General features: G+C 39.8%; 3 protein-coding genes across 3 annotated transcripts in view; 2 read left to right on the top strand and 1 right to left on the bottom strand.

The window, feature by feature from the left end:
* Positions 1–5,650, bottom strand: part of evx2 (even-skipped homeobox 2) — a 7,014-nt gene extending 1,364 nt beyond the window's left edge. The window contains exons 1-3 of the mRNA XM_055637925.1: positions 2,909–5,650; positions 1,664–1,911; positions 1–1,225 (exon numbers count right to left, since the gene is read on the bottom strand). The exon at positions 1–1,225 is cut by the window's left edge and continues 1,364 nt beyond it. Coding sequence (XP_055493900.1) covers positions 614–1,225; positions 1,664–1,911; positions 2,909–3,332 — 1,284 coding nt within the window. The 5' untranslated portion in view covers positions 3,333–5,650 and the 3' untranslated portion in view covers positions 1–613. The remainder of the gene's footprint in view (positions 1,226–1,663; positions 1,912–2,908) is intronic.
* A 1,201-nt stretch (positions 5,651–6,851) lies between these two features.
* On the top strand, positions 6,852–9,647 carry LOC129699134 (homeobox protein Hox-A9a-like). Its single transcript, XM_055638806.1, has 2 exons — positions 6,852–8,561; positions 9,235–9,647. Exons 1-2 carry the CDS (start codon positions 8,010–8,012, stop codon positions 9,508–9,510), a joined length of 828 nt encoding a protein of 275 aa, XP_055494781.1. The 5' UTR covers positions 6,852–8,009; the 3' UTR covers positions 9,511–9,647.
* A 9,836-nt stretch (positions 9,648–19,483) lies between these two features.
* LOC129698529 (homeobox protein Hox-D13-like) lies at positions 19,484–21,009 on the top strand. The gene is given in 3 exon segments (XM_055637613.1): positions 19,484–20,168; positions 20,539–20,669; positions 20,671–21,009. Coding segments are annotated over 3 exon segments (936 nt in total). The 3' UTR covers positions 20,791–21,009.
* The last annotated feature ends 903 nt before the right edge of the window (positions 21,010–21,912 follow it).

The following is a 21,912-nucleotide window of genomic DNA, read 5'->3' as shown; positions in this document are numbered from 1 at the left end:
ATACCCGGTGGTGGCACTCCTGGGCCAAAGCAGTAGGCATGCACATACCCAATTTCACAGAAAAGGGCCTTCTTATAAAGAAGGTGTACAGAATAAACGGAATTATGTTCTTCCCAAAGTGACCTTCATTTGTATGCATTATTTAAAGAGACAATATCCAGATGTTGTTGGACTGACTCTTAAATCTGTTTCAAGACAGTTTTACATTTCTTGAGTTTAGTCCCAACAGTATTATCAAATGCTAATGAGCCCAGATCATATCCATTATGAAGAAGATTATACTTAAAAAGTTCACAGTTTCCCTGTACAATCTATTATAACGAAGAGAACAATTACAAGAACTTTTCAAGGTTCATTGGGGGAAAGTTTCTAAGCGATTTGAACCACATTCAACGAGTCCCGGGGAAGAATGAGAAAGGGCTAGGTAGTCCATACTGAAAGGACAGTATATCTCTTTTAAAATAGTTGTGAATGGAAATTTACCCACGGTTGCACCAAATCAGTGCTCAATGGCAGGGCGATGTATTAAAGAAAAATGAATTGAGCAATTGCTCCATTGCAATTTACCACTGGTGTCTCCATTGGCCTTGGCGAGAGCCACCACCGGGGAGAGTTATCTGGTTAGGGAGGAGTCCTCCCGCTGGCCAGGCGGTGAGACGGCTGCTGATTTGCTGAGCACCGCGGCCGAGTAAGGAAGGAAGCTGCTCTCCGACCTCTGCGCAGCCGCGGTGCAGGTGAAGTCGGAGCTGGAGCTCCTGGGCCCGAGCGCGCCGCCCTGGTTGCTGTGGCAACTGAGGCAGGAGCAAGGCGCGGCTCCGGCTGGCGTGGAGGCAGCGGCCGCTGCAGCAGCTGCAGCCGCCGCCGCTGTAGCCGCGCTGCCGTTCAGGCCGTGAGGCGACTGGTACAGGCCCGGGTGCCGGAAGCTGCAGAGCAGCTCGGGCCGCGAGTAGGGGTGCGAGAGGGCGCGGAAGGTGTCGAGAGGGCGGATGGAGGTGGGGAAGGGCGTGGCGCCCGTGGCGGCGGCGGCGGCGGCTGCAGCAGCCGCAGTGACGCCGACGTGCGGGTAGTAGTGCAAGGGCACATGCGAGTGGAAAGGGTAGGGCAGGCTGCCCGTGGCCGCCGCATGGGTCATCATGTAGGTATAAAAGCTGGGGTCAGCTGGGTGGGGCCATGACATCGCAAGTCGCTGTCTTTTATCTTTCATCCGTCGGTTCTGAAACCAAACCTGCATCAAGAAAGAAAATGCACAGCGTCAACACACTGCAACCCAATCTTGCTCCACACTGTACACATTAAACAGTCCCCAAAAACATCCTTTGCAAAAGCATTTTGCTCCATGCATTATCATTCTGGAAATCTAAGCGCTCAAAGAAAAACCCGCTACTTTAAAAGAGTAAGGTTCAGCAATTACGTTCACGCATTATTTGCAACGGCAGATATAAAACATATACTGCACAATAAATAACTTTATCATTCGTACATGTTATTAAATCAACGTGGAATTAAAACGCGCGATTTATTCTTTGTACACGTTAATACACTAACATTAAATGAAAATGTGCAATTTACCCTTGGTACACGTTAATACGCAAACATTAAATTACAGTGTGCAATATATTTATATAGAGCGGTAAGTATAATATACGAATAAAACAGTATGCACCTTGATAGTAGTTTCGGGTAGGTTTAAAGCAGCCGCCAGTTCACATCGCCTGGGTCTGGATACATAGTTTTCTCTATAAAACTCTTTCTCTAGTCTGCCGATTTGTTCTCGGGTGAAAGCTGTTCGATACCGTCTCACCTGGTCAGGACCAGAACTCGAATTGCCTATTGAATTGGAGTTGCCGTTCAGGTTCGTAATACTGGACCCATTCGAAGAAGTATTAGTTGAACTGCCATTGTCTGAATAAACTGGAAGGAGAGAAATAAAAACGTGAAAGATCGGTAAAGCATGAGTAGAAATTAATAAGGCAGCTTTGATGCCACATAATTAATGCTGGCTGTCATTATTACAAATGGTGACTGTTATTAGAGTCAATAAAGTTCTATGAGACTCTGCTTTACCAAATATATCTAGTTAATTTGCAGTAAGTTTCGGTAATTATAATATAGATAAAGGTTCTGAGGTATTCATCCATTAGCCATCCGAATTGACACAGAATGGAAATCTCCAGATACTTCCTAGCCGTCTTGGTTCATCTACAGAGCAGTCAGTATTCTTCCATATTTTACTTTTTAGTATTTTCAACCAGAAACAAAGCGCCCCTCTGAACTGGCAGTTGTTTTAAGACCAAAATATTTCGTCGTGGACAAGATAAAGGCCCCTTTGAAAATCATAGAGCGGAATAAAAGAGCAGGCTTTCTCCAAATAATTACGCGTATAATTTCGCAACCTGCAATTTTGATAATGTGCGATCGAATCGCCGCTGATTGTCATTCAAATACCTCTATTTGTAACAGAAATGCACCTCAGTGAAAGAAATATCGTTGGCGCAAATATAAACGTTTCACCCAACTTCATCACTATTGCTTCTAAATGAAATACTTTAACACTATCCATGCCTGCGATGTCAATTTCAATGCTAGTTTAGATACAAATATATCTTGCAATATAAGTTTAAAAAGAAAATGCATGTTTTCTATGGGCCTGTGTCATTTTATTTGAAACGGTTTGCCGGCAATAAGCGCAAACGTTGAGAACATTACACGTTTGTTTTTACAGTTTATTTCTGCACAATGTATCAGCTTTTGCATCTATAACTCAAATAGAAATAAAAATGTATTTAGAATCTTGATGCATCACAACAGAGTCCTTTCCCAACTGGTTTATTTTCTGTACTTTCGCCTGTCCTCGTGCATGAGAGCAGATAATGATTTAGATAGTAATATTTAACAAATAAATGTTTACCTTTGTTTGTATTTTCTTTGAGTTGCGTTGTACTGACGCCGGCAGGAGAGCGGAGTGTCGAGCATCCCACATCAACATCACTATTCATTTCTGCTTCTTTCTCTCGACTACCAAGTTCTGGGTAGAGGGAATATTTTTTCCTGCTTTCCGAAGACGAAATTTCAGACGAGGACGTACTGTCGCTTGAATGTTGATGGTGGAATAAATTGTCTATCTCAAATTTGCCGTTTGTTGGGGTGTCCCCAATACTGTTGTGAAGGGAGGCGGAAGTTGGTCTGGGGCTGAGGCGACCACTGTGATGAGAATTTTCAAGGGCCTCCTCCACCGCATTTCCAGCTGAGTCTGACAAATTCGAAATCCTTTTGGCAGCAGGACTATGCAGACCCCGTTCCATCAGAATTATTTCTTTTCTTAGTCTTTCCATCCCGGAGCCGAGCGCAGGTTGCAGGCTGATACCACACTAATGATGAGCTTGCAGCTGGGGCCAATTCACACCCAGCCCCGCAAGTGTCTCGAAATTTATCTTTTTGGTGCAAAGAAAAAGTGTTATGTCAATACGAGGGAACGACTGGTCAAAATGACCCGTGCTTCCTTTCTCTCGATGTGTCATTCATCAAACTAGTGCTCGTCATTAAGGTACGAATGACGCTGTTCGAATAATCATTTATTGTAACAGGTTTATAAGCAAATAAATACAAGCGTCTGTCAGTGGATGATGAAGGCGGCCTAGCGACAGGCAAATACATCCAGGTAGAGAAGAATTAAAGGACAGCCCCTGTCCTCAGTCGCTGATCGCATGCCCGGATGCATTGGGCTTTAGCCTCTGGGGTGAAATTGACAGTCTGATTAATAAAATGAATATTACAGCATTTCCCTGTACATTTAGCTAGATCATTATGCTCTTATTTTGTTTTGCAGTTCTTGCCGGCTTCAGATAATACCACACATTCCTCACCACACATTTGGTTGACGGTGGGCGAGCTGTCTAGGTAAATGAAAGCAGCAAGTTAAGATTTGTTGTTCCATTGAAGATATTTTCAACATTTGGTCGGTTTGTACTGCAATACCAGAATGTTGTTTTTATTTTGTTGACAATGTGAAGTCGGATTTCTTGTAAATCGCACTTCAAGGTCCCGGTTTCTCCGTTCCCCGTTAGCTGGTTCTCTTTAGCATCTGCTCCCTCACCCTTTCATCTTCTTGCCTATTTCCCTCTTCACATACATTCGTACAACTGACTCCGGTGTTCGTAGTTTTTCCTCGATCTTTCACATCGGGACAGCTCGTTCTTTAGTATGCTCTTCGTTGACATATCGTGGCGGATCTATCGGACGTTTAGACAATGAGATATCTGTTTGACTTGTAATGCACATCGCTAGAGAGCAATATCAAGACAATGCTTCCCCAACTGAAATGTATGGCATAATTTGGAATAAAGTTGTTTTCGCATTCTTTTTCTGAAAGTGGACTTATTGCAGGATACATCTCGCAATATTTTACTTTATTTGTGTAATTACATATTATAATATTAAGACAGTTTAGTTGAACCACTCTGCACCTACCTTTTCTCTGTCCAGGCCCGTCGCACTTAAACCGTTAATTTATTTTAACACAAATATCGTAACCTTGCTCTCGTTGGGAACATTAAAGACAGATCCTTCCGAATGAAAAGTTATGAGTTCAATATTCCCATGCTATTTCCTCCAAAACTATTGTGTAATCTTCAAATAATCATATGGTTCGAAACAAGCGACCAGTTAAGGTTAGTCTGCAACCGGCATATTTACCTCTTGTTCCCGGTCGGGGAAAAAAAAGCAATGTAAGGCTAAGTAGCATATGCGGTTCGAAGTTTAAAATTCCGGAGAGGATTTGGAAGATGGAGAATCTGCGTGGACCAGATACTCTCGGTGTTAATAGTGGTAGTAATGATGACGCTGATAGCGATGATGATAATGATGATGGATTTGTTGTTGTTGTCATCATCACCGTAGTTACTTTGGTTTTCCAAATCAATGTTTACCGACGAAAAGAGAAACTTATCAGCTTAGTTGCGAAACGCTAATTAAAGCTTTAACAGATATCCACTGTTCGTGTCACAAAATAGTTGCTCCCGAGTTCCCCTTATGGGAAATGACAATGTGGCAAAAAGCGTTCGTGATGCATAATTAATATTAAATAATGCATAGACGGAGCCTATATCATCGCTACTAAATGACTTAATTAGCACTGCCCTCCATGCTGTAGAGTAAAAACAGTAACGTCCTGTCATATATAAATATATTTATGTATCATTTCCAATGTTTTTCTTCTTTACCTGCAATGAATTCTCATATTCATACTTTTGTACTCAGGATTTACTCTAATTTCTGCATTCAAACAAAAATATAAACGGACAATAAATGTCGAAAACAACGGTAATAGAAACAAGGCAATAATATTGCTACAATTTATGGGAAGGCATAAGCGATTAATGTTAATTGTGGGTAAGAAATGCATTAAAAGTCAGTATTAAAAGTTACATGGTGAAAATTATGTTTTCTTCCCTTGGGAACCATGCAACAACAGCGGTTTCTATAAAGTTCAGATACAACGTTTTAATGTCATTGCTTAATAAAAAAATAAGTTACAAAGCATCATAAATTATTAACATATGAAATGTCATTGTGTTTAAAACTACACATCTTTTTTGGCATTGTAGGGATCGCTTAGACCGTAAATTGGTATTGTCTTATTGTTAGCAATCATAATAATATTTCAGGTCCTGAAATGACTTGCTGTCTCTAAAATTGAAAAAAAAACGTACATCATTGAACAAAATACAGTTTTCTTGCAAACAATGGTGTGTTTGAGACCCTGATAACAATGTTATTCAAGTTTGATATTAACTCTTGTTTAATAATATTACCTGTGACCCACCATTCATAACCAATAAAAAATGTAAGTGATTCATTCTGAAGCTTCGAGGTAGTTTTGGGTGAAGATATTAGATAAATAAAGATGGATAGAACCGAAATGAACGGCACTCAACCAAAATATCTGTCCTCTGGCGCCCTCATCTGTTTTACTACATTATAGCAGTCACCTTCCACATTGCAGCCTCGTAGTTAACTTCACAGAATACCGGGGCAAACTGAAAATATAGTTGGTAAATTAAAGGTACTACTCGCGTTGGTGTCCGTATGAGTTAACTTACGTATTGATCAATTGTTTTACATTGAGCAATTTTATAGTGTTGATCCAAAAGATAAATTCATGTTAGACACAAAATGCTGGAGTAACTCAGCGGGACAGGCAGCGTCTCTGGAGAAGGTCTCTCCAGAGATGTTGCCTGTCCCGCTGGGTTACTCCAGTATTGTGTGTCAATCGTCAGTTTAAACCAACATCTGCAGTTTTTTCCTACACAGATAAATTCATGTAATGATTTGTATTTAACTTCATAATGAACTGACCTCCAGAGTTTGTAGTTATTATTTTATGGGCAAGATGTGTAAGGAACTGCAGATGCTGGTTTAAACGAAAGATAGTCACAAAAAGCTACAGTCACTCAGCGGGACAGGCAACATCTCTGGAGATAAGGAATGGGTGACGCCACCCATTCCTTCTCTCCAGAGATGCTGCCTGCCCCGTTGACATACTCCATCTTTTTGTAATTATTTTATGGGCTATCAATTGACTGCCCGTCTGTGGACGCTTTGGAAGATTTGTAAATATTGAGATAAACGGTGAGACAAAAAAGGGCAGAATTTCATATTTTCAACAATCTCATAAATTGGAAATCTGAACAGCGAAAGGCCAATCGCGCTGTAAATAGTTGATTATTAATTTGTGACTGATTTAAAAACTGCAAAATAAAGTCGATTTGCATAGACATGGTACTAATGAGTAAAGCTAATTGAGCCCAACACAAATAAAGCGGCAAGGGCATGGGAAATGGGTCACACTATTTTAAAATCCACTGTTCTACGGTTCCGCAGTTCGCTGATTTAGTGTCAGTTATTAGTTTAGAGATGGAGTATGGAAACAGGCCCTTCGGCCCACGGAGTCCGCGCCGGACATCGATCAACAGTTCACACTAGTCCCATGTTATCCCACGTTTGCATCCACTCCTTACACATTTGACAGAGGCCGATTAACGTGCAAACTCGCACGACTTTGGAGTGTGGAAGGAAACCGGTGCACCGAGAGGAAACCCACGCGGTCACAGAGAAAATGTGCAAACTCCACGCAGACAGGATCGAAGCCGAATCTCTGGCGCTGTGAAGAAGCAGCTCTACTTGTATGCTTTTGAAGCAACTGCCTTTACAATTATGTAAATGGAAAGTTTTAATCTGGAAGAAGTGTTAGACGACTGGTGAATATGTCGAGAAATAGACGGATCTCATTTCTGTGTGCAGCAGTAGTTCACTTTAGCCTCCTCAAAAAAGGTTTACAGTAATAGGCTAAATATTTACTCGCTCGTCTAATGCTGGAACCCGAGGTGTAATTCTGGAGCTTTAAGGGTTATAGCAGGCAATAAAAGCTCCTTAAATGCCTTTTGCCTGACGCATGTTGTATTGTCACGAAGAAGGTTTTGTTTCTGATTACAGTTAACAGTTCTATTATAACACCGGTTCCTTGTGGCGTTTCATGTACATCAAATAAACAAATATACCTTACCAACAACTAAACGTTAGAAATTAATTTAAACGGAGACAAATCTTACATAACCAACAGAAGAAGGAAGCTGATGAAAACTCAGCATTGACCTTGGGTCAACAGCTACAGTACAGATGTGTCATTCTACAATGCAGTTCGTGTCCTTGACGTTTGTTCACAGAGTTTTAATTTGTAAAGAGTCCACACTGTGCTTTATTTGCTAAGTGCTGTGGAGTAACAGCAATAAAAAGATCAGGTAGTTTGGACCAGGGTGTAGTGTGTGCTTAATAGATAGTGTCGTTTCTGGGAGGTGGAACTCAAAGTATTTGATCAATGCCTGCACCAGTCTATCATTCTCAATATTTTTGAACAGGGAGGAATTGTGCGCTTTCATGTTGTGACCGAAAGTATTTGTGAGATTATATCTGCAAGGCCTGGAGTGAAGAGAATCATTTGGTGAAATTATAAGATGGATTCGACCTCGCTACGGTACAAGCTGACGTTAGAGACATCTAGCGATAAGGCAGTAATGCTGCAGGATGAACAGCGTCCACTTGATATGAATCCAGTACTTTCCACGAATATTGCGTTTCGCCCTGCTATGTTTCCTTCAGCGTTGAAAACGACCCCAGGTGGAAAATGCCTCGGATTGTATTCGGAGGACTTTTCGACTTGCAGTCCACGTGGAATAGTAGATCGGGACATCTTTGCCGTCTCACCTGAGGCAGGTCGATTCACTGCCAACCAGCTCCAAAGTGACAGTCATATATCTTTGTTTAGTAACTACCCCCACAATCCCTGCGAGAGAAGTGAAACCTCCACAAACTCAGGAATTTATCAGAGTTGGCCACTAGAATACTCCCGGGCTGCACCTGTCCAGATCCAAACAGATCCCAATGACCTGGACCTCACTTCGTTCAGCCATTCCCAGTATTACGGAGCACCCATTTCAGGAGGAACACTTCCAACGGCAGGTCCCGGCGTCCCAATGCATTTAGGTCAGTCTGATGATGCCTTGTACTAATCTTGGCTAACGTGCTTAACGATTGCTTTCGTTTTCAATATATGTTTGAAAAAGGCAAGTGTTGGAATTTGCTTGCTTTGTTGCACCACCGTTGCTACCTGAGTCACTTTACCTTGACTGTATTTATATCGCATTTTCTCTTTGCATTTAGTGTTTGGAAAGTAAATCCATAACTCTTTAGGAAATGTGTTTTCCCCTAAAGAAACCTAAACATTTATAAGGTTCATTCAACTTATTTACCACAGCAAAATGACCATATATGTCGGCTCGCCGCCAATAAATTTCATCATATCCCTTTTCACTGAAACATTTCGGAGGCAAAATCAAATGTTTCTATTTGCAGACACATTATGTTAACATAAGCAAAAGAAGAAGAACTTCAACTTCAGTCGAAAACCAAATACTTTTAATATAGCCACTAACCATTCAAATATGCATTGGAGATATTGGAAACCAAGTTTTAAGTAAATGACACATCATTTCAGATGCATAAGATTAGAAGAAAATTTACTTTTTGAAGATGGACTATGGAATGAATACTTTGACATATATTGATACTAATTGTCATCTTCAGGCTTTATAAGTGTTGTGGCGGTAAAATAGCTAACTTCGAATTAAGTAAGTAAGGACCGCAACGGCGACTCGCGTGTATAAAAGCATAGTTATGTAAAGGTATTGCCTTAAATGTATGTTTAACGTCTTCATTGGTGTGTACGTTACAGCTTTCGGATTGACATCGCACTGGCCGCAGTCACAGAACCCTGGAAGTAGCCTAAGAAAGAAACGAATTCCTTACAGCAAACAGCAAATTGCTGAATTGGAAAAGTCTTTTGAAAAAAATCGATTCCTCACCCCTGAAATCCGACTGAATATTTCCTTTAAATTAGGTTTATCAGAAAGACAGGTAAGACAGTCTTTTTCCAGCCGTTACAATATGAGAGAATGAAATCCCTATCCGATGGTCTGGTCTTTCTTGCTTGCCAACAGGTGGGTGCATGTATTCCCAGGGAACATTAAAAACCGAGACAGTTCCTATTTGTAAGTTTTCTGTTTAAAACAAATATTCTACTACTTTTCAGGTAAAAATATGGTTCCAAAACCAAAGACAAAAAGAGAAAAAAAATCTTCGTGTGCACCAAACGACGCGTCCAAGCTGCCCTGGGCTGTAAAATGGGAACACCTTTACTCAAAGAAAGCAGTTTACAAAATATTGTTTGCAGCATGTAATGCCCAAACACTTCTCTTCAGATATACACGGACTTAAACCATTCAACATGCAGCTGCATTTTCATATATTTTACACAACTGCCCGCATGGAAAAGTTATATTTAACCATAATGAAAGATTTACCGTTCATTTTGCATTGAACAATATTTACAGGTTGGCTTCGTTAAACATAGGAAACGTGGAATAATAACACCATACTTTAGTTCTTAATATCATGATATTCAGTATGATTGCAAATATATATATATTATCTCTAAACTATTAATTTTAACGTGTATATAACTCTTTAGAGTGAGGTAATTGCTTTTCTGAAGGTTATGTTTTGTATTAAAATGATTTTGTCGGTAAGGGTTGAAGAGGAAGTTGCAGATGAATGTTGGAAAAATTAAGTTTTTTATTTTCAAATTTGAAATGATTTGAAACATTGAATATGTAAAGTAATTCAATGTACTAATATGTATTTTAATAAAATTGGCAGCTTTGTACAGGCGCTATATTGCAGTTGATTCGAAACAGTGTTACTTCCTCTTTCCAACAAAATGCAATATGTACAAAACAGAATATATTGGTTGGTGACAAAAGTGGCTTTATGTCTGTCTGTCTGTCTGTCTGTCTGTCTGTCTGTCTGTCTGTCTGTCTGTCTGTCTGTCTGTCTGTCTGTCTGTCTGTCTGGCCACCCACCCACCCCCCCTCCCCGTCTGTCTGTCTGTCTGTCTGTCTGTCTGTCTGTCTGTCTGTCTGTCTGTCCTGTCCCTGTCTGTCTGTCCCTGCCTGCCCGCCCGCCCCGTCCGTCTGTCCGTGTCTGTCTGTCTGTCTGTCTGTCTGTCTGTCTGTCTGTCTGTCTGTCTGTCTCTCTCTCTCTCTCTCTCTGTCTCTCTCTCTCTCTCTCTCTCTCTCTCTCTCTCTCTCTCTCTCTCTGTCTGTCTGTCTGTGTCTGTCTGCCTGTCTGTCTGTCTGTCTGTCTGTCTGTCTGTCTGTCTGTCTGTCTGTCTGTCTGTCTGTCTGTCTGTTCAGCCACCCACCCACCCCTTCCCTGTCTGTCTGTCTGTCTGTCTGTCTGTCTGTCTGTCTGTCTGTCTGTCTGTCTGTCTGTCTGTCTGTCTGTCTGTCTGTCTGTCTGTCTGTCTGTCTGTCTGTCTGTCTACTGTTATGCTCAACGTTAGAGAATCAAACATCATTTCGATGATGTTTCTCGTGTCTTTATTTCTGAATTACGATGCAAAAAATTACACAAAATATTAAATTTAAGTGAGAGCACTATATTCCGATACCTAAGGTAGACACAAAATGCTGGAGTAATTCAGCGGGTCAGGCAGCATCTCTGAAGAGAAGGAATGGGTGACGTTTCGGGTCGAGACCCTTCTTCAGAATATTCCGGTCCTTCTTCAGAATATATTCTTCAGAATATATCTCATATTCAGATACCTGTTACGTATACTCAAATAAAAACTTAGAGAGATAGTAATCTTCGCATTAATCAGAGAGAACACAGATCGTTATTCGCCAATTAAACCAGAATCACTTGTCATGCGGCACCGTTTTCAAATGTATGACTGTCTAGCCAATATAATATTTGATTAAAACTTTGCATTTATAAAGCATATTATCACTTCCAACAAACACTTCATGAACAATGCCATACCGGGTCATCTTTTATGTGGAGCAGATAATTTGTAAACACTGTTGGCCTACCGTTGAACAGTATTGTCGAATGAATGAAGACACAATGCAAATGCTAGAATCTTGAGCAAAACACAAAGTTCTGGAAGAACTTAGTAGGTCAGGTAGCATTACTGGAGGACAAGGATTGGATACGGTTCTGCTTGGGTAACTTTCCGATTGTCTTTAACTATGGATGCGCGTTTGTTTGCATGTATTTATGTGAGCATATACGTATGTATGCGTCGAAGGTAGACACAAAATGCTGGAGTAACACAGCGGGACAGGCAGCATCTCCGGAGAAAAGGGATAGGTGACGTTTCGGGTCGAGACCCTTCTTCACACTGATGCATATATGCCTCTGCCTTTCTGCCTGTTTACCAAGCTATCATCGTGTCAATCTATTCAATTTCCAAGTTTGCTTCATGTTGAATTCCGCCTTGAACATTTGGTATTCTTTACATATTTTCAGCTTTATGTTAAGGGTCTCAACCCGATACGTCACCCATTCCTTCTCTCCAGAGATGCTGCCTGTCCCGCTGAGTTACTTCAGGAAGAAGGGTCTCGACCCGAAACGTCACCCATTTTTCCCTCCAGGGATGCAGCCTGTCCCACTGAGTTACTCCAGCATTTTATGTCTACCTTTGCTTTATGTTCATTCGCTCCCTGATTTCCGAAGCGAAAGTATACTTTCAATTTGTGTTTCAGTGGGACTTCAGTTCATAGAATATACGGCTGAATGTTTCACATTATATTCGATTAGAATGGATATCGATCTTTATTCTATAACAAAGGTGAAAGATCAGCCCAATCCTCCAAGTGCAATCAAATTATTTCAGTAATACCTGCGGATTTATTTTCTGATTATTCTCTGAAATGTTACTTTTCGACTGACGCGGTGTTTCTCTCTCTCTCTCTCTCTCTCTCTCTCTCTCTCTCTCTCTCTCTCTCTCTCTCTCTCTCTCTCTCTCTCTCTCTCTCTCTCTCTCTCTCTCTCTCTCTCTCTCTCTCTCTCTCTCTCTCTCTCTCTCTCTCTCTCTCTCTCTCTCTCTCTCTCTCTCTCTCTCATGTTTCTCTCTCTCTCTCCATGTTTTGTGGCATTGAGGGACTTTTAGATGGGAACACGATGTGCAGGGAATGGAAGGGTGTGGATCATGTGCAGGCGGAGGATATGGGTTTAATTTACCATCATTATTTGCGAGGACATTATGGGCCGAAAGGCCGGTTCCTGGGCTGTACTGTTTTATATTCTACGTGTTATTTAATTTCATGCACGTGTCAAAATCATTTTTTTTAACGATAACGGATGTTGGCACCTGAATAAAGGACGCTGGCACCTGGGGAAGTCCAGAACAAAAAGTCACAGTTTAAGGATAAGGGGGAAATCTTTTAGGACCGAGATGAGAAAAACATTTTTCACGCAGAGAGTGGTGAATCTCTGGAATTCTCTGCCACAGAAGGTAGTTGAGGCCAGTTCATTAGCTATATTTAAGAGGGAGTTGGATGTGGCCCTTGTGGCTAAAGGTATCAGGGGGTATGGAGAGAAGGCAGGTACAGGATACTGAGTTGGATGATCAGCCATGATCATATTGAATGGCGGTGCAGATTCGAAGGGCCGAATGGCCTACTGCTGCACCTATTTCTATGTTTCTATGTAATTATCCGTTCATATTTGTACTTGAAGTCTTTCCGCACACCTATTTTGCTTATGTCCGATAGTTTTGACTTTGTTCTGTCTTTGGTTCGACGTTTAATACCAACTGCAAAAGGTACAAATGGCCAAAAAGGTCATGGCCAGCAGACGTCCAGAAGAACAAAGCCATTATTGTATAATTTGTCGACGAAGAGCTTCCTTACTGACGAAAAATAAACACGACACCTCCTTTTTCGTCCTTTCATGACATTCAAAATACCCGTCGGGAATTTGGTTATAACGTAACTTCGAATTCATGCCATTGTATCTTGTGCAGCTGCCAGAGTGAGCTGATGGGATTCCAGTTCAACATATCATTTGAAAGACGCTACTTCTGAAAATATAGCACGTCGTCGACACGGTACTGGAATATTAAACTAAAATGTTGTGCTCAAGTATAAGGAAGTTGTAGGAATCGATATTCTGCGACTGTGCGCAATTCGAGATGTCTTAACTGCAATGCGCAAAATTACAGAAAGTTGGACTTAATTTAAAACACCACATCTCAATATTTGCTGTGCTTAAGCAGAGGGCCGTTTTACAGATAAATAAAACTTTACAATAATCAAAGAGAAACGCACTCCTCATTAGCTAATTACATTTAGATTAACTTGAATCAATGCTTGTCAGGTGAAATCCATTTCAAATGCATTACAGAGGATTAAAGATCTAAAATGCAATTTGATTAAAAGGTACATAAAGCACCCAGTTTCTCTTAACAAATCAAATCACAAAACACATTTTATTTTGTGTCAACTTTTTGCTCAGAGCAGATTATCCAAGATCATTATAGTCCGGAAATGAAGATACAAGGAAGGGCAGATGGTGGAATTCTACTTGGAACAGAAAGAACTGCACAGGTTAGGCAGCATCCCTGGAGAACATGGATATCTGAGGTTTCGGGACGGGGCTCATCTTTTACATGGCCGTGTTGGTTATTTAGGCGAAAATTGTAACAGACCATAAAGGATTCCAGCTTACTTATAATACAGTGTTGGAGCTCCATTGGAAACCCTACTATCGATTAAATCGATTATTAGACTGTTACAGGCATGGAAAACATCAGGATCTACTTTTTATAAGAACATTTGAAATATAATCAATACATGAAACAGTCTATTGTGTAGGGCAATTCTTACCAGTTGGGAAGAATATTCATTAACTTGTCTTATGTCTTGCCTATTCCTTGCAACGTTTTCCAGACCCGTAAATCGACTTTAATATTCAAATTTACCGCCCTGAAATTAGGTACGCCCACCAGCTCTGGGCATATCGCCACTTCTATGATAATTGCATTATGACAATTTACACATTCTCATCATTAATAAAGAGAAGGGAAAAAGGTAAATATTGGTTACTTTAAAATGAATACTGAGTTGGGCCTGCACTCTTAACCAATAAAACATGTCGTGGGAGGTCCCCCGATGGCTGCATTTGTTCGTGGCTCCTGTTGTACAATAGGAAAGGCTGAAGTGCGCCAAACTTTAGTCAAGAACCTTACCGTGCATCAATCTTTCTTCAGATTCATTAATGATCATGGGGAAACCGACTTTCCAGTATAGAAAGCTCTAGAGGATCCAATGTCCTATAAGATATTGTTAAACATAGTTATGAATGTTTAAGTAGAATATTGTCAATATAATTTGAATATTTGAGCTAATCCTTTTAAACACCAGACAGTGGGATTTATTTATTCATGTCATCACTCTCAAGTAGAACGACTCACGGGTGATACTCTTTAGCATAATTGCAGTAGTGTATAGATTAATGCATCGTTTTATTTTTCCATTTTGAAATTCGTTAAAATAGACGTCCGAAGTATATTTGAATGCGCATCACTCAGCAGCTCACGCCTAAAGTCTGCATTTTATGTGTATTCGAATACTACCAACTTTCACGGGGCATTTCTTTCTGCTTATTGAAACAAAATGTATATCTATTCTGTTCTGGGATTAGATTTTGTTGCAAGAGGTGAATTCATTTCCATAGAAGATATATGATCCTCAAAGAATTTTCTGGTTTAAGATACTGTTTTGAACTGAAATGTGGAGGTCTTGGAATTGGATGCAGGCATATACGTTTTTAAGATGCAATAATTCTGTCGGCTGGATTTTAGCACACTCGCTCCCTACAACAAGAGTGCTACGTTTTTTTTTAATATTTTCGTTGTGAGAACGAAGTATATTTAACAACCGCTTTTTTGATTTAGTTAATGGCCTTAGTTTCCAAATTCTATACAGATACGCAGGCACCAAACTTAGAAATATTTGTGATACTTGGGGCAGAAGGTATAGTTTTGTGGCTTGCAAAGCAGTAAATTACTTCCGTTGCTCCAACTGGAACACACGCATATAGGTCGAGGCAGGAGGCGCTCATTTTAAGCGTTTAATCGGTTGCTAATGACGGTAGATTAAAGACATCTTTTGTTATCCTGATCATTGTTGATAGTTTAAATCCATTTTAGTTCTAAGACCGCCATGTTTTCAAGGTTATTATTGATGCAATTCGGTAAAGTCGCAAAGAAAATCTATTTCATATCAGCGATTGCAAAGAGTTTATATTCAATTACACATATTGTGTCAGAAAAAAAATGTAGCCAGGCCTTGATAGGAGTTTGTTTTGCATTTGCTAAAGAAAGAAAATATTTCTGGTGAGTAATCTGGTTTCATTCAGGTATTAATATCGGCCATCGCGTTTGACAAAAAAGACATGTTTACGACAATGTGTAGTCAAACGGGGCTTATATAATCTGTTACATAGTCAGATTCACTTATGAATACCTGGATATATATTTTATCAATTGATTCTGTTTTTAAGAAGATGTCTGTTAACGTTAACAAAGTAAAGATGATACTTTTACATATTAACATCAATTTACTTTGGGTGCAGCATAAAGTGCATCGAATTGCTTCGCGTGAGCTGATTGGCCCCACCATTACCTTCAAAACATCAAAATTTGTAAAAAAAAAACAACACTTCTGATTAGGATTAGAAACATATCTGACATACTATCATGAACTTCATAATGGATGCTGTCCATACGTGAGCATATATTACCCATACACCAGATATACTTATGAACCGAAATATTGTTAATGCGTTAGGTTTATGATTCGCTCCATGGATCTTGCCATCCGGAATGACATTCAGCAAACATGTTAAACAATAACTACCTTATGCTACTTGCAGTAGCCCCAGCGTCACGAAAATAGTGTAGAATTAACCAAATGTTGTGCGTTCGAAGCAAAATACCCAAACTACAATTCTCAACACAATCCACAATGTGACTGAGAGAATGTTTCTGTTTAAGTTTCCACAAGAATAGGAAACAATTAAAGAAAAAATAATCCTGGACCCAAATAACACCCAATAAATGCTTTTAATGTTCATGGAAATCATTTGCTCGCTATATAACATTAACATTTTGCAAGGAAATACGACCAATCTACTTGAATAAAATGGAGATTTATATTTGCCTCGATCGCCTCAGTATTTTTGATTTGATCCAGATACTGGCGATGCTTCAAGGCCACGTTCTTTGCCATGATATGTTGACCATGGGTCTTCTAGTGAAATCCTACTTGAATTCTTACTCAACTTGTTAATGAAAATGGCGTTTTACTTTTACAACCAATTGAATAAGCAAAGTAACACATCCCCTGTTTGTAAATGAGAGCTTCGTTTCACATAGTTCTACACGAATACTTGTCTTCAACCCATGATTGGACATATTAGAAATAAAACATATATTTTAGAATCTGTTATAATTTGCACCAAACGTAATTTTTTCAAATTCTCACGTAACTCCCACCGAGCTGTGGAACTGCTTTTAACCGCTATTTACCGTCCTTCTCTCTCCTCTCTCTCTCTCTCTCTCTCTCTCTCTCTCCTCTCTCTCTCTCTCTCTCTCCTCTCCCTCCCCCCACCCCACCCCCCCCCCCCCCTCTCTCTCTCTCTCTCTCTCTCTCTCTCTCTCTCTCTCTCACTCCCCCTTTTCTCTTGTTCACCCCACCCCCCCCCCTCTCTCCCTTGACCTTGGCCTTCATCTACTTCCGGAAAGAACCCCTTTGTCTGCATACCAGAGATGAGAGCAACTTGAAAGTGCGACTTGTTTTTTTAAATCCTCTCCTGCATTCCCCCCACTCCCGGATTTCTGAACAACAGCTACCCGAAAGCAAATGTTAGCATATGCTTTCTCCATTGCGAAAGTAGGAACAATTCACTTCATATATATTTTGATACACAACGAGGGATGGCCTTAAATAAACGCGCTGCATTTCTTTTCCTATTATACTTGGGTGCAAAGGATAAGCATTGAATTCGCTGTTCTGAAGTAATTCTCTCTGATTTTTTTTAACACTTTTGTGGATTCGGCTCTAAATATTGGCGGAGTGTACCGCCAGATCAGGAAAAATGTGCATCTTTTAAATGAAGAAAGTAAAACAAAGGATTCGCAGTAATTAATGTATTTGAGTTAATGCAAAATCGTGGATTCCGCTTGTTTTCTAAGCACCGAATCCTCCAGGTAGATTCTGTTTTGTTTCACTGAAGTAACTGCTTATATATTTATTTTATTCTCCCCGCCTGGGCGGAGGGATGGGGTCGCCAAGAATCGCCATTCAAAATGACTTTTAGAAATCTCGTCACATTCCTAATCTTGCTCCTACATGCGATATCGAATTGCTCCTGTATGCGATATCTAATCTAAATAATTGTTTCTCGAAAAGTGCCATGTTTCTGAGAGTAGCAACATAATCAAGGTAATTGCTGGTGCACATAATTTAACTTTGGAGAGGTTAGGAGGACATCTTCTCTGTTAATGACCAGCTCAGCCCTTCAGTCTGCCACAATATTCCACGCTCACTACGAGATCATAGTCTCATTTCCTTCCACAATCCGATTAGTTGAATTATACCATTACCGGTTTTTTTAACTTCATATAATTCATAACTTTTTTGTAAAATCTGTCGCTTTCTTCGTTTAAGTCTCGATGTGAATATAACACCTAGTGCGCGTACAAACAATCTTTAAACAGTGTATGGTGTGGTATGGTTTGATGTACTGCATTAGGCGTAACATACATACGTCGTGTAAGTAAATTGTGGTAGAGAATTAGATAGACTTTTACATCACATCGTCTTGTCGTCAGGGTTGCTATAATCTAAATATGTTTTATTCCATAATATCTGGTATATAATTTACATGCTTCTTACATGTTTCTGCCCTGAGGTCTGACATAACAATGAAATAAAATGGGCCAGGCACTCGAATTATGCTAGCTTGCTCAAGCAAAAGCAAGGTATTTTCGAATCTTTGCTAAAGCGGGGCTTGTTGAGAAAACCTATGATTCTGAAATCATATTTTCGTCTACTTGACGCAAATAAGTTAAAGTTGTGGCACGGTCATGTTGCGCTGGGCGAGTAGATAATTTGGAATAACAGCTTTTTCGATACAAAATATAAAGCATTGCCCTCAAATGCTACCATGCATTTGTATCATGCGATTTATTTTTGTACGAAACATCAATAGCACAATGTAAAAGATAAATATATCACTTCTGAGTGTGAATAAAAGTGTAAATTTAAGTAACTTCATCTCAGTTTTTATCCCCATAATATAACATGCTTTTATAACCTGAATGGAAACCAGTGTAAGTGTGATCGACTTCAGGCTCAATTAGAAAAATAAGAGAATATGTAATCTTTAAAATCTACTTGACGCTGGCTGTATAGATGGGATTGGTATATGCTATCACGAACCATATATTATGATGCAAAAATCGTTGCTGCCGAGATCTTCATCAGAATACAAGAAAAGACAAAATCGGTCACAAAAATTTGCCAATCTAATAATAACGCGTGATGATACCACAATTCCATTTCCAAAATGGATATGGCAATTTTCCAAAATGTCTTCAATGCTTAATTTTAACTGATAATTCAGTCAAACAAACACCTGATGTGTTCGACATATATGTATAACTGATTCTTCAAATTGTAGAATACATTTATTAAGGTATCACTATTTTCCCATTTAAATCTCAGCTCTACCGCATCGGTCCAAGTATTGACGAATAAACGGCGCTACACGTCAACAGTGCTGGGTTATTTACTATGATTTATTTGGGGGGGGGGGGGGTAGGGGGGGCAACAATGATTTGAAGATCGGGAGAGGAGTGCAATGGGAACTGAAGGCAGATCAGTTGCGTTGCGTCACGTGGTCGGGATCGACCTATCGCGTTTCACTTGCGCAGTGCACTCTAATCAGTGAAAATAAGCACCTCTTCTCACTGCCGAGCCTGCTTTTATAAAGCACTACTTAGTTTGCTGTGGGACGTGATATGACAGCTCTTCTTTCAGACCCTTGGAGGACTGATACTATCAGATACTTGCACAGCAGAAACGACGCGAATAAGCCGGAGATGGAAGGATTGGGTGGGAACGTTCCTTCAAATCAATGCAGGAATTTTCTATCTCCCTCTGCATTTGGAGCACATCACAACTCATTATCTTCGGGACCTGCTTACTCAGGCGGAGATCGGACGCATTCTGTCATTTCTGAATCAGCTAAGCAATGTAGCCCATGCCCAGCTCCTACAAGCCCTCCAAATCCAGCCTTCAGTTACGGCTATCATTTTGGAAGCAGCTATTACAGTTGTCGAAATGTTGGTATACAACAAAGTGGATTGAAACCTGGTGCTCATGCATCCTTAGCCGGCTACCCAGTGGATAAATACATGGACGTTTCGGGGTTGACCAACAGTCCTGTCCCCACTGACGATGTATCAACTCGGGCAAAGGAATTTGCTTTTTATCAGAGTTACCCTAATCCATATCAACGGGTATCTAGTTATTTGGACGTTCCTGTAGTTCCTACCATAAGTGGCCACGGAGAGCCAAGGCATGAAGCCTTACTATCCATGGAGGGTTACCAGCCTTGGACATTTACTAATGGCTGGAATGGTCAAGTGTACTGTCCTAAAGATCAGACACAGTCTTCACATTTTTGGAAATCGCCACTTTCAGGTATCATGAAATATTTTGCGCTGGAAAATATGTTCGACTTTAACGTAAAATAAAGAAAAATAAACGAAACTTCCATTTAGTTCATTTAACCTTTTCAGGAATTGTCTAGTGTTGTTTTATTATTAAAATCATTTGCAAGATTTAAAATTATTAATGCATGGGGTTCATTTATCAGAATTAATGTATGTTTGACCGAGTGCTGAAATGACTCAAATGAGTTATCCAATGTACCCTACAGACAAACGCCTGTGAGTTGTCATTTTTATTTCTTTGTAACCTTCCCTCTGTCTCCTCCCTTTTCTTTTCCTGGCCCTTTCAACTGCAGCCGCTTGAAGTTTATGTTCTTATAATTTGCATTTTTCCCCCTCAGGAGATGTGATGCACAATCAGACAGATATAAACATTTACAGGCGAGGGAGGAAGAAAAGGGTTCCCTATACGAAAACGCAGCTTAAAGAACTCGAGCGAGAATATGCCACCAACAAATTCATAACCAAGGAAAAAAAGACGAAGGATATCTACAGCCACCAACCTCACCGAAAGACAAGTCACCATTTGGTTTCAGAACAGAAGAGTCAAGGAGAAAAAAGTCGTTTCCAAAGTCAAAGAAAATATACCTTGATTGCACCGACATCACTAACCAACAATGGCGCATTGTAAATTATACATAATGGTCTTTTAGAAACGGAAGCTACATGAACGTGGGAGACTTTAAAGCAACATCTTCGGATTTATAACATAAAAAACCTTGAAGTGACAAGTTCTGTGAGATGTTTTGCAAAAACTTTGCCAGAATGCTTGATGTGACTCATCACCACATGCGAACAAATAATACACTCATCTTGAGAACGCGCCCTCTTCGTTATTCGTATATTTGTATTGCTTTAACGTGCTGGATCATTTTCACGAGCCACATTGCAAAAGTTGCAAAATAATTTAACAGCATTCTGTGGATTCAAAGGTTTCACAATCTAGAGATAAAATGGCGACTACAAGCGATAACACATTTACACCTAAAAGCTGACATTAAGTAAAGTTTGACCTTAGCCTTCTTGATGCACGGCGATATTTATTTACATTTTAATTTTTGTCATGTTTTGCAAGATGTACCATGGGTGCATTGTGAATGGGTTCAAATGGTAATCGCATATGCTAGCAACAATCATTTAATGATTGAAAATATAGTGGTAAAATGCCATTTTAAGTCTATGGCCGTAAGAAGTTGTTTGCAATAGAGATACATGCATACTAAGTGCGGCGAACACCGTACTATCTTATTATATTAATCGGTAGCGAATTTACAATCATGTACATAACAAATTATTTACCCCATATACCAAAAAAAACGCCTTCTGTTGATTTACATCAGAAAATTCTGCAGTAACATATTTCGCGGAGCAGATGTCGACATTGTAGAGAAATTTCAGTTTCAAGTGAAATATTTGTCCAGTTTAAACGTCTTAATGTATCTATATGTTATTAATTAAAATATGAAATACTTTGTTCTGCCTTTTGAATATTTTGTTCTTTGAACTGTTATTTTCAAAACAAAAGCTAATATATTTGAACGCTCCATTGACGTTTTGAATGCGGAGTCTTTAAATGAACCATGTTCAGCTGTTTTCTAATTAATAACTTGTTACGCTGTGTACTTAAATTACTTCTTTATTGTAATCGCGATGACTATATGAGTAAATAGTGAAAATCATTCCTGTAGTTTATGTATATTTTTCAAATAAGCCTT

The sequence above is a fragment of the Leucoraja erinacea genome, chromosome 7 (assembly GCF_028641065.1).
Source record: "Leucoraja erinacea ecotype New England chromosome 7, Leri_hhj_1, whole genome shotgun sequence".
Lineage (NCBI taxonomy): Eukaryota > Metazoa > Chordata > Chondrichthyes > Rajiformes > Rajidae > Leucoraja > Leucoraja erinaceus.
Note: the sequence above shows the minus strand (reverse complement) of the source record. Positions and strands in the feature narration are given on the sequence as shown.